Source organism: Leptonychotes weddellii, chromosome 4, assembly GCF_054177405.1.
Source record: "Leptonychotes weddellii isolate Sample4059 chromosome 4, ASM5417740v2, whole genome shotgun sequence".
Lineage (NCBI taxonomy): Eukaryota > Metazoa > Chordata > Mammalia > Carnivora > Phocidae > Leptonychotes > Leptonychotes weddellii.
In genome coordinates this window covers 3,733,328-3,747,966 of record NC_138372.1, presented here as the reverse complement: position 1 = coordinate 3,747,966, position 14,639 = coordinate 3,733,328, and the positions used below count along the sequence as shown (strand labels likewise).

General features: G+C 57.7%; 2 protein-coding genes across 2 annotated transcripts in view; one reads left to right on the top strand and one right to left on the bottom strand.

The window, feature by feature from the left end:
* Positions 1-332: 332 nt before the first annotated feature.
* Positions 333-10,483, bottom strand: HES3 (hes family bHLH transcription factor 3). Its single transcript, XM_081817375.1, has 4 exons — positions 10,262-10,483; positions 2,306-2,401; positions 2,123-2,204; positions 333-1,733 (listed from the first exon to the last, which is right to left on the bottom strand). The coding sequence occupies exons 2-4, from the start codon at positions 2,384-2,386 to the stop codon at positions 1,360-1,362; spliced, it is 537 nt and encodes a 178-aa protein (XP_081673501.1). The 5' UTR covers positions 2,387-2,401; positions 10,262-10,483; the 3' UTR covers positions 333-1,359.
* Positions 9,672-14,639, top strand: part of ICMT (isoprenylcysteine carboxyl methyltransferase) — a 9,734-nt gene continuing 4,766 nt past the window's right edge. The window contains exons 1-4 of the mRNA XM_081817374.1: positions 9,672-9,925; positions 10,751-10,839; positions 11,731-11,900; positions 12,672-12,889. Of these exons, the coding sequence (XP_081673500.1) occupies positions 9,731-9,925; positions 10,751-10,839; positions 11,731-11,900; positions 12,672-12,889 (672 nt within the window). The 5' untranslated portion in view covers positions 9,672-9,730. The remainder of the gene's footprint in view (positions 9,926-10,750; positions 10,840-11,730; positions 11,901-12,671; positions 12,890-14,639) is intronic.

Sequence of the window (14,639 nt, the reverse complement as noted above, 5' to 3'; positions counted from 1 at the left end):
TGGTGCCGGACCTACTGTGCGGCTAGCAGGCTCCGGTAAGAATTCGGGAGGCCGCGCCCAGGGTCCGCGGCGTAAGGTCGCCACCTAGTGGCTGGCAGAGGGATTAGTGCGGCTGCCCCGGTCCCCCAGTCGCCCCCAACGCAGTAGGAAGCGGAGACCCAAGAGGCCGGCGCCAGGACCGCCACAGCCGGGACCCCCTCCCCGCCTGTGCTTCAAAGAGTCTGATGGGTGGAGTGGGGGAGCCGGGCCGCTCTCCCCTCGCAGCCTAACCAGAACGGGTTTAGCACACAGGCAAAGCAGGGGCACTCCTAAACGGGAAATGTTTTATAGAAAGTCGGTATTTGTCGTTCAAAAGATGCACCCAAGCAGGCATCGTGGGAGAAATTTGGACCTTCGTGGTCTCTTTATACCCATTTCACAGGTTTGCCCTGTGTGTATTCTGAATTTCAAACTGGAAGTGCCAGGATCTCTTCCGGGGCTCGGCGCGGGATTCCCGTCCCCCAACCCCAGGCTGCCCCTCGAGAACCGGGACCCCGGGCTAGAGTCCGAGCACAGAAATGACCTCGTTTTCGGACGAATAAACAGGCGCCGAGCGCTCCGAGGGTTGTCGAGGGTCGCGGGCTCTGTGGCGGCCACAGAGGTCCGGAGGCCGGGACCCTCAAGAGCCGCGCGCGGCGGGGGGTGGGGTGAACCGAGCGATGGGCGGAGCATCTTGCGGGGCGGGCTGCTGAGCCAGGACAGCTCCGGGCGGGTCTTCTGAGAGGGGCGGACCTCGGAGAGCGCGCCTGCCGGGTGGGCTGCGCCGCGTACGGAGGGGGTGGGGATCCGTGGAAGCCGAGAGGATCCCAGGTGGGGGTGGGCTGGGGGCCCCTCGCCGGCGGGGCGGGACCCGCCGTGCTTTGTGCCGGTGGGAACCGGGCGTCCTCGGCTGGCTGAATGGGCCGGGGCGGGGCAGCAATTCTCCTCGCTGCGAGGGGTCCGCTCTGCGCCGCTGCAGACGGCGACCTTCCCACCGCGGCGTGGCTGCTGGGTGGGGGTGGGGATGGGCTGCCCGCCGGGGGCCCTGGGAAAGAGGCGCAGCCTGGGACATCCCCTCCCAGCCCCACGAGAAGGTGGGAAGAAGAGAGAGTGGGTCTGGCTTGAGTAGGTGGGGTTCGGGTGGGGGGTGGACCCCGGTCCCCCATGTGGTTCCGTGTATTTCCTCGCGTTCGCGGGCGCGCGGCACCCTCCCGGCCACCCCTGCCACGGGACCGGGACGGACGACTGGGAGTCCCGGCCGTCACCGCAGGCGCGCTCTAAACAGTCTCTGCGTCCCCATGCCAGGCGGGGGCCCCCTTGAGTCCGAGGCCGCGCCGGGACTCACCAGGGCCGCCAAACGCCCAGACCCGGCCCCGGGCTCTCGGTGCAGCGGCGAGGCGCCGGCTGCGGCCCCGGGACGCTGGAGGACGGGCCGGGGAGACCTCCAGGGAAGAGGAGCAGGGGTGGCGGGGAGGGCGAGCCGCCGGTGGCCGGAGCAGGAGCCCAAATGGCAGGGGCGCAGGGGCCGAGCGGGGCGGGTGCCTTCGGGCTCGGGCCGGCGCTGTCCATGGTGCTGCCTCCTGCGCGCTCGTGCGCCAGGGGGCAGCGCAGGCCACCGCCTCCCTCCTCTCGGCGCCGCAGAAGCTGGCTAACGCCGGGCAGACAGCTGCGGAAGCCCGACGGGAACTCAGCTCCGCTGGGGACCGACCAGAGCCCTGGGGGGAGGGGAGCGGACGGGAGAAATGTGAAGGGGAGGGAAGAATGGGAGAGGGGAGGAGGAAAGGAGAGGTGTAGAGACAGAAAAGGAGGGGAGAAGAGTGGCGGGGAAGGGAGGGGAGGGGCTAGGCAACCCGAATTTCTTTCCCAGGGTCCAGATCTTTGCCCAACCGGATTACAACTGCACTAGCCTGCAGGGTCTTTGCGGCCTCCTGGCTCCAGCAATCTGGGGCCCTCTCCTCACCCTGCTGCCCACTGCCCGAAGCTTTCTTCTCCATCCATTTTTCCTTTATCTGGACTTGTCATACCCAGGGCTCTGACCTCACAAGTCACCCCCCCCTCCCGCCCCCGCAGCTCCTTGCCCTACCGGCTCCAGACGCCCTCCCACCTTGCACCGAGTTCTGAAGGCTTTTCATGTACTTGACGCTCAGCTCCAGTATATCTGCCTTCTCCAACTTGCGTTTCCGGATCTGCAGATCAGTGGAAAGGGCTCTTAGCCGGGCAGTCCGACTTGGAAGGAATGAGGTTGGGGATTGTATCTCCCCCACCTCACCACGGCCCCACGTCTCACCTGGTGTGAGTAGTGTTTCTCCAGCAACGACTTCAGCTGCTCCAGGGACACATTGATGCGTGCCCGTCGCTTCTTCTCCATCAGTGGCTTGGAGATCTGTGAAGGGGTGGCATTTTAGGGCAGGGCGACGGTCCTCTCACCCTCTGCCCCACACCACCCCCGCCTTGGCAGGGCGCCCACCCTGCGCTCCTCAGGACTCCAGACCTTGCGGAAGCCGCCGGCATGGCCACCGGAGCTGGCCTGGGTCCCGGGCTTAGTGCCCATGGTGTCGTTATCTGCGCCTGTGGGAGGCAGTGCCGCCTTTATAGGGGCTTCTCGTTTACATGTCAATGAGGCGCTCCTGGGCTCGAGGAACCCCGAGGGGGGGAGGAGATGAGAGGGGGATGCACTGTGAAATTCCCCACCTCCCTCTTTGCCCGGGCTTCAGCCTCACCTCCAGGAACCCTCCTTTCTTCCAAGGGACCCCCCTTCCCCTTTCTCAGTCTTTCCTTTATCCCACTCACCCCCACCACTTCCTGAGTCTGGGCTCCCCTCCCATGCACACCCCTCCATGCCCTGTCCTGTCTCCGTGTCTAGTGTCCCTAGGTACTGAGCCTCACCACTAAGCCCACTTACTAGGCCCCTTGCTGCCCCTTGCCTCCAAGCATTCTGGGAGGGCACCCACTGAGGAATGTCCATGGGCCCAGCTGGCTCTGAGCCGGGCTCATGACTCTGACAAGGTGCCGCGCCTCTCTGGGCCTGATGAAGATGCGGAGGCAGGGAGGACCCGCCAGCGAAGCCTTTCTGCGGGTTTCACGCTCTGGCCACGCTGGCAACGCCACATTAGTCGCCCTAATGTCGGGACAATGCAGCGATTTTCTGCCTGTGGCTGCTCAAAGCCGGGCACAGGCTGGGCCTGAGGGGGCCAAGCAGCGACATGTGTCCCATTAAAGCGTGCAGCCCGCCCTCAGGGCCACAGCCAGTCTCCTCCTGGCTGGGGTCTTGGACTGGGAGCACTCCTGTGCAGAGGTGTAGCCTGGGCTCATGTGCCCTCTGGCCCTGTTAGGCCCCAATCCACCTCTCCTAGCTGGGGGGAAGCTGCAGGCAGCCTCAAGCCAGGGCGAAGAGAACAGCCTCCTCCATCCTCATTCCCAGATTTCCAGGCTGGACAAGTAAGGCACTGACCCTTTACCTCACAGCCTGCGAGTTCATTCCCACCAGCCTTCTCTTGGTCCCAACAAATGTAAGGTGAGAGTGGGAAAGACCACTGATCATATGGGGAGAGCACCATTCTGTGCTCTTGGAGGTCTGGAACCCCCACACACTTTTCATTATTCGGGCTGTGGTTGGAGACCCAGGGAGCTCCGTGGAGGAGGCACCCACCCCAGGACCGGGTAGGCCCTACAGCAGGACTGGTGCAGTCCCGGGCTGGACCCTGGGAGCAGGACTCCAGTAGCTGTGACTGACAGGCTGACGTCCAGAGGAGTCCCTGAAGTTCACAACTAGTTATCTCCCTGTACTGGGCTCGCAGGGCCTCAGTTTCAGAGTTTGTAAAATGGGGTTCCGAACAATGCGGGCCCCCACGGCTGCTCTCGAGGGTGATGAAGCAGCAAGGACGCAAAAGTTCTGCAGATGAGCCCTGCGGCAGAGGAATACACAGATTGGCCTTTGCAGGGACTCAGCGTGAGGGGGCGGGGACACTGCTGGGGCCTGGGTGGGCTCCCTCGGCTCCCTGGAGCTGGGGCGTCTTCTCCCCCTGACACCCGCCCCCCTGTCCCCTCCCGGAGTATTGAAGGGCCCTGCCGGGGCAGAGGCGTTCTCAAGCGCCAAGCAGCGTGGAGAATCGCGCCCCGCCCTCCTTTCAGGCCTAGGTTGCGTGGCCCGCGGCTTCGAGGTACTCTTCCGCCACGGCCTCGGGACCCACCCGCCTGATCTGGGCCGGGCCGGGCCCGCGTTGGGTGGCGGGGCCGAGGCCGGACGGCAGGCGTTGGCACGCGCCGGGCAGCTTTGAAGCGCCGGGGCTGACCGGGGCCCATTGGCCTCCGTGCGTTCCTCGGGCTTGGGGAGGTGGCGGCTCGGTACAAAGGCGCCGCGGGGCAGGCGGGCGGCGCAGCCGGGCACAAAGGGGGCAGCCGAGTGTTAAGGGCATTGTGCCGGCCCCACAAAGCCCGCCCCCGCCCGCCCCCTCGGGGCCAAACTCCGGGCGCCCCGCCGCGCGCGGGCTTCCAGCTGCTGCACATCTGCACGGAAGCTGGGCGCGCGCCTCGCTCTGCCGGCCCCCTCGCCCCCGCCCCCGCTCCTGAGCCGCGCAGACTGCGGGGCAATTTGTCCTCTAATTATGATCCCTCCCCATAAACCGCCGCCCGCGCCTTTCAACTCCGGCGCATTAGCAAACCAACGGCCCTCGGCGAGGCCCTCGCGGCCCGCCCCCTCTCCCGAGTTAGGGCCGCCATAAATGGGCCCGCGGACCGCCCCTGCCCGCACCCTGGAATCCGCAGCTCCTCGGGCCATCACTCCCCTCGAGCCCGAGCCAAGGGCTCCCGGCCGCGCTGGGTGGGGCCGCTCACGTGGGTGGCTTAGTGTTTTCCTAAGCAGTGGAAAATTGACCGCAAAATGAGCTAATTCGCAATGTTCTGCTTTGGCTGCGGGCGGCGGGGCTGTCGGGGAGGCCTGGGCTGGACTCGCAGCCGTCAAATTCTGCCCCCGCCCACTTAATGGGCCTCCGCCTCCGCTGCCCCCTACCCCTATCCCGGCACCGCCCCCTGCGTCCCCTTTTTTTCCCCCATCCCAGGACAAGTCCCCGGGCTGGGGCTACCCCGGCCACACACACACACCTAGGCTGATTTCCTCCCTGCTTCCCGGGTTTCCCACTCCCAGCGCGGCTCGCCCGCCACGAACAGCCCTTAAGCCGGCTGAGGGTCACGCAGACTCAGGGAGGAAAGAGATCCCGGTGCGGATTCCATTCCCCCACTCCCCCTTTCCCGTGCCGGGAGAAATCCCCACTTTACCAGCAATTCGGGCTCCTGAGCAGCCACCTCCCCACTAAGACTCAATTCCTCTCTTCCCTCCCCCACTCTTGTCGAGTCCTGAGCCTGAGCATCCTACCCACACTCACAGGCAGGCGGGGCTCCGGAGGGGTGCGTAGAGGTAGGGGAGACGATTTCCGAGGTGGGGGGGCGGCACACTCCCACCCCCTTATCTGAGAGCAAGCAGGGCGAAGTGCTCTCGGGCTGCAGGGAAGGACATAGACCAACTTAGAAGCCGGGCTTATGCAAACTGGGACGTAGGCCACCGACTCCCTTTCCATCTTTAGCATCTGGGATTCCTAGGGGGCCTGGAAAGGAGCACAAGTTCAGGCAAAGCGCTGGGGAGACCCAGGCTGCCCTTTGCTCATTCAAGGAAAAAATTCCTTCTATAGTTCTGGAGGCCTCTGGGGGCTTCCAGGAATACTCAGAGCCCTCAGCTTCCTCAGGCTTGAGAATTTAAGGCAAAAAGTGAGCTGTGACTTTGTTCTTCCTTCCCCCTTCCCCCGTTTGGTTTAAGAACATTACAGGGGCACCTGGGTGGCTCAGATGGTTGAGCGTCTGCCTTCGCTCAGGTCATGATCCGGGGTCCTGGGACTGAGCCCCATATCGGGCTCCTGGCTCGGCGGGGAGGCTGCCTCTCCCTCTGCCTCTCCCCCTGCTCATGTTCTCTCTCTCTCTCTCTCTGTATCTCTGTGTCTCGAATGAATAAATAAAATCTTAAAAAAAAAAAAAAAAAGGAAAGAACATTACAGAGCAACTGAGGTTTTGGAAACAAGGGAGGGAGGGGGTTTGCAGGTCCCAGGACAAGAGACGGACCAGATATTCTACCAGCCCTCCCAGGTGATGGCCCCGTGTAGCTAGCCTCTTCACCCTGGGTGAGAGCCCCTTCTCTTCCTCCAGCACCCAGACATTGAAAGCCGTGCTAACTGGTGAGTGCCGCAGAGGCCACCGAGGGTGAAGGGGAGGAGAGAAATGCACCGCCTTCTCTGCAGATGCATTTCAAAGTGGAATGAAGTGATTGCTTCATGTAATTAACTATTGGGACACAGCAAAAGCTCTGAAATGACTCAGCCGATTGTCTCCAGATGGGGTTGAAGAGGCTGCGATTGTTTAACTCTCTTTAGCTGTGTTGGGACTCCGAATAGCCCGGCCGCCAAGGGCCCTCCAGGGGACAAAGGCTGGGACTCCGGTGAGTGCATCAACACTGAACCGGGCTGGCCCAGCTCAGGGACAGTGAATTCAGAGAGACCCCCATTGTCCCAGCCCTTTGTGTTTCTCCCCAGCTGGCTCTAATCTTTAAATATTTACCCGGTCCTTTTGTGCACATATGACTTATGCACTTCGGGCTGATGTGCTCATAAATTACGCATCTTTTACCCGTTTCCAGACTAGAGAGAGGGGGCTTTCATGCCTGGAGCCCAGAATGGCCAGAGGAGGGAGAAGAAAAGTGTTGGAGGATCAGGGTTCCCTCCTGGGGAGAGCAGCAGCTACATTGAACAGGCCCCTCCTGGCCTCCACGTGGGAAGTGGATGGGACAGAGGAACTGTGAGTGACAAGGAGCCCCCAGGAGGCCCCTCTAACAACTGATCGGGGGACCCACCAGCAGGGAGAGGAGGGAGAGGCCAGTTCTCAGACTTTTTCTTACGCGGTGTCAAGCTTGGACAAGAACAAACTTCTCACTCTGAGAAGCTGGTGTGGGTTGAGGTGACACCTCACCCCTGGCACCTGCCTCCAGCTTGCTCTGGGTCATCCCCTCTCCCCACATTCTCCCTTGCTCCATCAAGGAACCCCGTTTAAGACAAAGAAGGCTAATTGCATCTCAGCCTGCAGTTTAACTTGGAAAAGTCAAGGCGGTTCTTAGGATTCTTGAAACAGGAGGAATCCCCCCTTAGGTCGGGATGGAAAGCCACCTCAGCTGGTGGGCAAATGGCAGGATGAGGGGGGTGCAGGGGAGACCCTGCAGAGGGACCTTCCTGCATGAGAAAGGGCTCCCTTTGTACTCGCCTCTCGGCTCCAAGAACAAAACACATTCAAATGCTTATTTACAAAAGAAGGCAAGTGAGGCATCCCAGGGCTGAGTAGTTCACCTTTATGTTCTTATATTTTTGTGGGCTTGTTGTTCTCATGCCTGCAGACGACACCGGAGAACTGGATGCGGAGTGGATTTCTTTGACCAGATTGCTTCCCTCTCTGGCAGCGGGTCTCAGTGTATGAGCTTCTGTCCATATCTCTCTGTGAATTACTGTTTCTCTGTGCATCTGTCGATCTCTGTGTGTGACTTTGTTTCTCTGGGTCTATGCCAGTGTGTGCATATATTTGCTTACTTGCCTCTTTCCTCCATTACTGCTCTGTGAGCCGTGGGCCCTGACAGATTCAGCAACTCCAGGCACTTGTAAAAATCCCCCTTCCCTCTGGTCTGGCCATACCTGGGAGGGGACTGCTTTTCCTTTCTTTCTTCCTTCTCCAAGATGGTGCTGATGGAGATGTATGGTCTAAAAGGAGGTGGTAGGCAGAGAAGAGAGGGTTGCTCAGGCTCACCAAGCTGGATTTCCTGGCACTGTGCCCCCAGAACGGGGTGCATCAGTGCCCTAAGTCAGTGTGGACAGCAGATGCCAACGGCCAGAAAAGAAGCTTCCTAGGAGTAGCCCTCTGCCCCAGGACCAGACTCACTCCCAGGAGTGAGGATGCAATGATAATTTTCTGGGGTCCTGAGGTGTCCCAGCATTGGGGGAGAGGTACTGAGTCTGGGTGAGAGCATCAGAAATTGGGGGCAGTGTCGGGAGCATGAGCTCTCAGCCCGTAGTAATGCCATGCCTCCTTCCTACGTGGTACTGCAACTGGGCAACTTTGGATTTCAAAACATTAAATCTCCTTTCAATCCCATGAACCCAGTTTAGCAAATGTTTCCTAAGCATTATTTAAACATGGTACTGGGCTTTGCAGAACATTATCAATACCTTATGCTGAAATGAGGACTCCTTTTTTATAGGAAGCTGAAACTTGGGAGTAGATTTTCTCAAGGTTACAAAGCTGGGCCCTGGCAGTGCTGAGACCAGGATTCAATCCCAGGCTCTCCATCCTTCCCTGAGCCCAGCTGCTCAGATGCCAGGCCTCCTGCCAGGTCCTGTGGGGACAGAAGAGGACGGGGCAGCCAGAGGCTCAGATGCAGGTCTGGGTGACTGCAGTGCACAGCCCGCCCGGTCTCAGCACTCTCTGACCCACTACTCTCGGCTCCAGCCTCTCCAGGGGCCTGTCCCCTATCCCAACTCAGGCTTCCTTTCTCCTACCTGAGTCTGCAAACTTGGTGCCTGCTCTCCCTCCCTCTCCATAGATGCCCTTGCTCTCATTTCCAGCATAAGGCTGCTGGTCCCTGAGTGCCCCAAGACCTAGCTCCAGCATCTCTTCCATGCTGCCTCCTAACCCTCTGCCCGCCCACCTGCAGGACCCTCCTTGGAGTCCCTCTCTCTCTCTCCATTCTTACTTGGCTCCTATCCCCTCCCACCCCACCATAGTTTATTCTAGTCACTCGCTTACTTGTTTTTCTCCTTCATCATCCCTCTGTGAGCTCCCCCGGGTGAGACCATTAACGCTTTCAAAAACAAAAAAACAATTTCGTATTTAAAAAGTAATGTGTTGATTGTGCACAATATGGAAAATACAAAAACATATACAGAAGACAATGAAAGTCACCCATTGTTCTATCACCAATGTTAAAAAATTGTGGCTTATATTTCCATTGTTTCCCCAGGCTCACACGTTTGCTTTTGCTTTTCCCAAGCGAAGCCAAGATCGCACTGTAAAGTTTTGTATTCTGCCTTTTGCAAAACGTGATGTATCCTGAGCTTTTCCACGATTGGCCAACATTCTCCTTCACCACGAACTGAAGTGGGCGGTCGTCCCGCGCGCAGAGTCCCCGTCCTGGGTTTTCCCGCTGCCTCCGGGGCAGGGTCCCCGCGCGGAAGCAGCCTGGGCATCCAGCGGGCGGCCCCGCTCGCGCCTGCGCGCCCAAGGGTGTCAGGGCGGGGTCGCTTCAGAGTCCTTCGGACGGGGACATTCTTGAGTTTGGGGCTCCTTTCTGGCAGACGCCGGCGACCACTTCTCGGCCGGGGACCCAGGTGCCCCGCGGCCCCGCCCGCCGTTCGCCTTTCGGCCGGGGTCAAGGGATCCCGGGAGGAGGGACAGGGCTCGGGGGACCGGCGGGGCGGGGCCACAGACGGGGCGGGGCCGCGGGTGGGGCGCTCCAGCCAAAGCCGGGCTCGGGCCCCGCGGCGCGGTGGTATCGCGAGAGCTCGCGGGAGGCGCGCGGCTCTGGGCAGCGGCGCTTCCCGGTCGGCGTCGGCGGCGCAGTGCGCAGGCGCGGCGGGCGGGTTTCCCCGGGCTACAGCCGGCGCGGTCGCCCGCTCGTCGGCCGCCCGGCGCCATGGTGGGCTGCGCGGCGCGGGCTCCGCCGGGCTCCGAGGCGCGCCTGAGCCTCGCCACCTTCCTGCTGGGCGCCTCGGTGCTCGCGCTGCCGCTGCTCACGCGCGCCGGCCTGCAGGGCCGCACCGGGCTGGCCCTCTACGTGGCCGGGCTTAACGCGCTGCTGCTGCTGCTCTACCGGCCGCCGCGCTACCAGGTGCGGGCCGGGCGGAGGCGAGGCGGGCCGGGGCCGGGGCGAGGGCGGGAGCCCGGTGGGTTGGGCACGGCGCGCGGGCTCCGTCCGGTCGGGGTCGGGGCGGGCCGGGAGCTGGGCCCGCGGGGGACGGGGGCCGCGTCCCCCTGTCGTGTTCTCTGTCGGCGAGTTCGGGCGGCAGGAGGGACCCAGGCTCGCGGGGCGCGGGCCCCCACATCTCCGGCAGAGTGAGTGGGAAATTGCAGTTGGTGCTGTTCAGCACCTGCGGCAGAGGCGCGTGGGGTGGGGAGGGAGCGGGCCCACGAGTTCTTTTATGTAATTTAAGGTGTGGAGACTTACCTGCTGCCAAGTCTCAGGTCAGAGGGGGCTGGGCGCGGAGTCCCGCTTGCCTGGGCTAGATTCGCTGCGTGGTCTTGGGAAAATCCAGCCAATAAACTAGGTTCATGCGGTTTTTCCCACGGCTCTGCATAATAGCAATGGCAGCTAAAACTTACGTAGCGCTTACTCTCAAGTGCTTTACATGGGTACTCGTCACAGCAATCCTACAAGGTAGGTACTGTTACTATCCCCATTGTGTATATGAGGAAACCCGAGGTCCAGAAAGGCTAAGGAACTTGCCCAAGTCCACACAGCCAGAGAGGGGTGGACGCGGGATTGGAGCCCAGGCACCCCTGCTTCACCCTGTTAATCTCCGAGCACACCAGCTGTTCGTGTTTGCCAGTAGCCTACTCCCAGGAAGTAGGATGTGTGCTCCTGCACACTGGGTGGGTGCTCCCTGTGTGCTCAGGGAGCAGCCAGGTGACTGAGCTTCTTTTGGGTCCGTTTCAGATAGCCATCCGAGCTTGTTTCCTTGGCTTTGTGTTCGGCTGCGGCATGTTGCTAAGTTTTAGCCAGTCTTCTTGGAATCACTTTGGCTGGTAAGAAGTACTTCGGGAATAATGGTTTTGAGGTGGGGGTGGGAGAATCAGAGGGTCAGACGTGGTATTTCCTCATCCCTGTGTCTCATCTCTGACTGGCCGAAGGCTGTTTAGGTTTCTGTAAGGTCTCTAACTTCCACCTAGATTCCTATGTCTTGGACCCTAAGAACTTGAGCCCGCCGGTTGCTTCTGTTGCAGGCAGAAACAGGTCTCCCTGGCACCCGCCCCGTAGGTGCCCTCATCAGTAATGTGACGAGCCCTTCCCAGAAGAGGGTACAGGTCCTCGGTGACAGGAAGGGGCAAGGCTCTGGCTCGTCTTCACAGGCCTTTTCCATCTCTAATTTCTATTAGGTCACATCTAGTGCATCCCCCACGGCCAGTGTAGGATTTTTCCCTACACTATGATTTCAGGCCCTTGAGCCTTCTAGTCCCTGACCTGGATATGAACCAGTGGCTTCAAGGTAAAAAGCTTTATCTCCTGTTATCAATACTCTGAGCCATCTAATCCTTCTTTGCTGGAATTATTTGTTTTGTTGAATTTTTGTATTCAACATACATCACTGCTTTATTTTGATTATGTCCCACTCTCATACTTTACTGTGTGTAGTATCATTTTTAAAAGACTGTGAAAGGCCCATAATGCCTTCCCTACCTATGTTTGTTTGTTTGGTCTATTACATTCCACATGTAGTCCTTTTAAAACCCCACCTTCTGCAAACCTGAGCAGCCATGTTACATGTGGGTGCCTGCTGTCCACTCTCAGATAGGTAACAACGGGACCTCCTCTTAGAATTCAGGGACAGTTCAGCAGACCCAAATTTGTACTTTGAGTTACGGCTGACTTGATTCCCTTGCCCCAACTTACCTCTCTTTCTTTTTGTTTTTAAACAGGTATATGTGCTCCTTGTCACTATTCCATTATTCTGAATACTTAGTCACAGCAGTCAATAATCCCAAAAGTCTGTCCTTGGATTCCTTTCTCCTGAATCACAGTCTGGAGTATACAGTAGCTGCTCTTTCTTCTTGGATAGAGTTCACACTAGAAAATATCTTTTGGCCAGGTCAGTGTGTCCTCCTTTCTCCTCCGGAGGGGAGAAAGGTGGTTTTGTGCAGGCCTGAGGGCAGTGACGTGGGTTCACCTCTCAGCTATAATCTCCCGGAGTGATTTTCTGCAGATGTCTATCCTCACTAAGCTCTTTATAAAGGACAAGCAGAGCCTGTGAATTCCACTTCTGGATTTTGAATGGAGGACGTGTTGACCATTTGCCTTAAGCCTTCCATAACATACCACACTATCTAATATACCAACCTGTGATAGCTGTAATCTTAATTTTACAGTCAGAGATTTGCATCTGTTCATTTTGTGTGACTTGAGACTTTTCTTGTGAAGATTTTGTTAGCAAAAACCTCTGCATCTGAAACCTCTCCAATTGAACTTTCCACAGCAAATTAAGTAAAATGTACGTGGATCCCAGGATTCAGTAAAGAGCCAGGGCGCGAAACACTAGATCCTTCTCTGCTTCACTTAGCTCTCCTTGTCCCCAAGGGAAGGAAGGGGGCATGTGGCTGAGGGACATGGATGGGGAGTCCATCATGTCTTTGCCAAGACACTCTAATTGGGTTGTTGGCACTTTAAACAGATGAACAGCACAACTTAGGGGAATGTGTTTTGCTTATAATTAAATTTTAATGTGATGACAAATGCTAATTATTCACTAGCATGTTTCCTAATGTTGCTAGCCTTGGAAAAATAGGTTAATTTTAAGCATCCGCAGGGGGAGCTCCACAGTCCCATGTCTTCATTTCCTGTTTGTCACATGTCTCTCCTCCAGAACTGAAGCAGATCACCTGGCTCAGTGCCATGGGGCTGCTGATGGTGGTCTTTGGAGAATGTCTGAGGAAAGCGGCGATGTTCACAGCTGGCTCCAATTTCAACCACGTGGTGCAGAATGAAAAATCAGAAACCCACACTCTGGTCACAAGCGGAGTGTACGCTTGGTTCCGGCATCCTTCCTATGTTGGGTGGTTTTACTGGAGTATTGGAACCCAGGTACAGTATCAGAAATGACAGTGGTTGCCTTTAATTTCTTTTACATTTTTAAAGATTGACATAACTCACATAGCATAAAATTCACCATTTCAAAGTGTACAATTCAGTGGATTTCAGTGGATTTATTAGGTTGTTGGTCTCCTTTAAATAGGTGCATGTGCCCCCTGTCGTGTTTTGAGTGAGAACAAAATAAAATGCAAAAGAACCCATGTAGTCCTTAACACTTTTTTTACTATGTACATAAAATCTGGGTGTCCTAAACTTGTGAACTCTTGGCGATTCTAGGTGCTCTTACCCCATCTGCTCTACCCCTTCCCTGCTTCTTTAACTTAGATCTGGAGCACCCCAGTGGGTGCTCTGAGGACAGAGATGGGGCTTTGGGAAGAGAGAGCCTTCTGCTGCTCAAGTGGATTCTGATTTTCATTCGAGGCTGCTGTTGATGAGGCAAAGGTCTAGATTGGATTTAACATGAGCTACAGAGGTTTATGCTGTCTCAGGTTGCAGACCAAGCCTTGTTTCCTGCCTATTGCCTCTTGAATATGTTCTCTTGGTCCTAGAAAGACTTGGCCAGAGAATGTGACCAGAGCTTAGGAGACTCCTCACCTCTTTGGGAAAATCCAGTCTGGGGCCCCCCAAGCATTCCATTGGCAATGTGTGGTCTGTTGGGGACTCTCTGGTGACCCCCAATGGTGTAGAAGGGTCAGGACAGTCCACATGGGACTTATTTTAATACTTGCATTTCTGAAACCTAAGACTCTCCTGCATCAACAATCCTGTTCCCTGAGAACAAGTTGACTGTAGTTGAATCATGTCATTTGCCATGAATGCTACCTACATACCGAAGTGCTCTAGAACTAGAGAGTTTGCCTACCTCTGTGACCATAGGTCTTTCTACGCTGTGGCCCAGCACACGCACACTTATAAAAATGGAACAGGTCTTTTCCAGGATAGTACTTACTGTGTACAAAATACTCTATTTCTTGTCTTACTTGGAGGATGCACGGAGTGGATTTCAGGACTCAGGGACAGGTTGTGGCCTGCCGTTGGGAAGCCCACTACAGGGTGTGTCATGAAGCCACACGTGTGTGGTGGCTTTGGGGGCACAAGCCCCGGGATCATCGACGGGGCCAGTCCTGGCTTTCACGCTGGCTGCTTGGCCTCTCTGCCTTCACACATTGCGAACAGCAGTGCCACCTCCGAGGTTTGCTGTGGGGGCTTATTGGTTGGAAAGGGCTTAGCTTGTGCTTGAAACACAGTTAAGTGCCCTGTAAGCAGTGATGGGAATAAGTCGAGGGCATGTGCCTGGCTCTCTGGGTGGAAGTCTTCCCCTTGGGGTAGACACGTGTCCATGGGGGTCCGTCAGAGCGGGCAGGGGTGGAGTGGTGGGTTTCCCACGCAGCACAGAAGTTCCTGAGAGCTGGGAGATGTTCTTGGCCTGGAGGGGTTGTTTGGCGGTAGATCAGTGGGGAAGATGTTCTCAAAGTGGAAAAAACACATGAGTAAGGAGGTGAGAGGCAGTCCAAGTGGGTACAGCCCTGAGGAAGGGGGCTGGAGGCAAGGCACTGCTTTTCTGGGTTTGGGCAGGGGAGTGGTTTGAAGACAAGTGATTTCACAGTAGCACTGTATGTGGTACAGGGCTAGGCCGTGGGGGCCAGGAGGGGGTGACGAGGCAGCTGCGAGGGTGTGTGTGTGTGTGTGTGGCCAGGAGGGGGTGACGAGGCAGCTGCGAGGGTGTGTGTGTGTGTGTGTG

Excerpts from the sequence above, each read along its gene's own strand:
- HES3 (XM_081817375.1), bottom strand. The coding sequence starts at position 2,386 with ATGGAGAAGAAGCGACGGGCACGCATCAATGTGTCCCTGGAGCAGCTG. Across the intron at positions 2,205-2,305 it reads AGAAACACTACTCACACCAG|ATCCGGAAACGCAAGTTGGA; the intron begins GTGAGACGTGGG and ends ACTGATCTGCAG. Across the intron at positions 1,734-2,122 it reads CCTTCAGAACTCGGTGCAAG|GGCTCTGGTCGGTCCCCAGC; the intron begins GTGGGAGGGCGT and ends CCCTCCCCCCAG.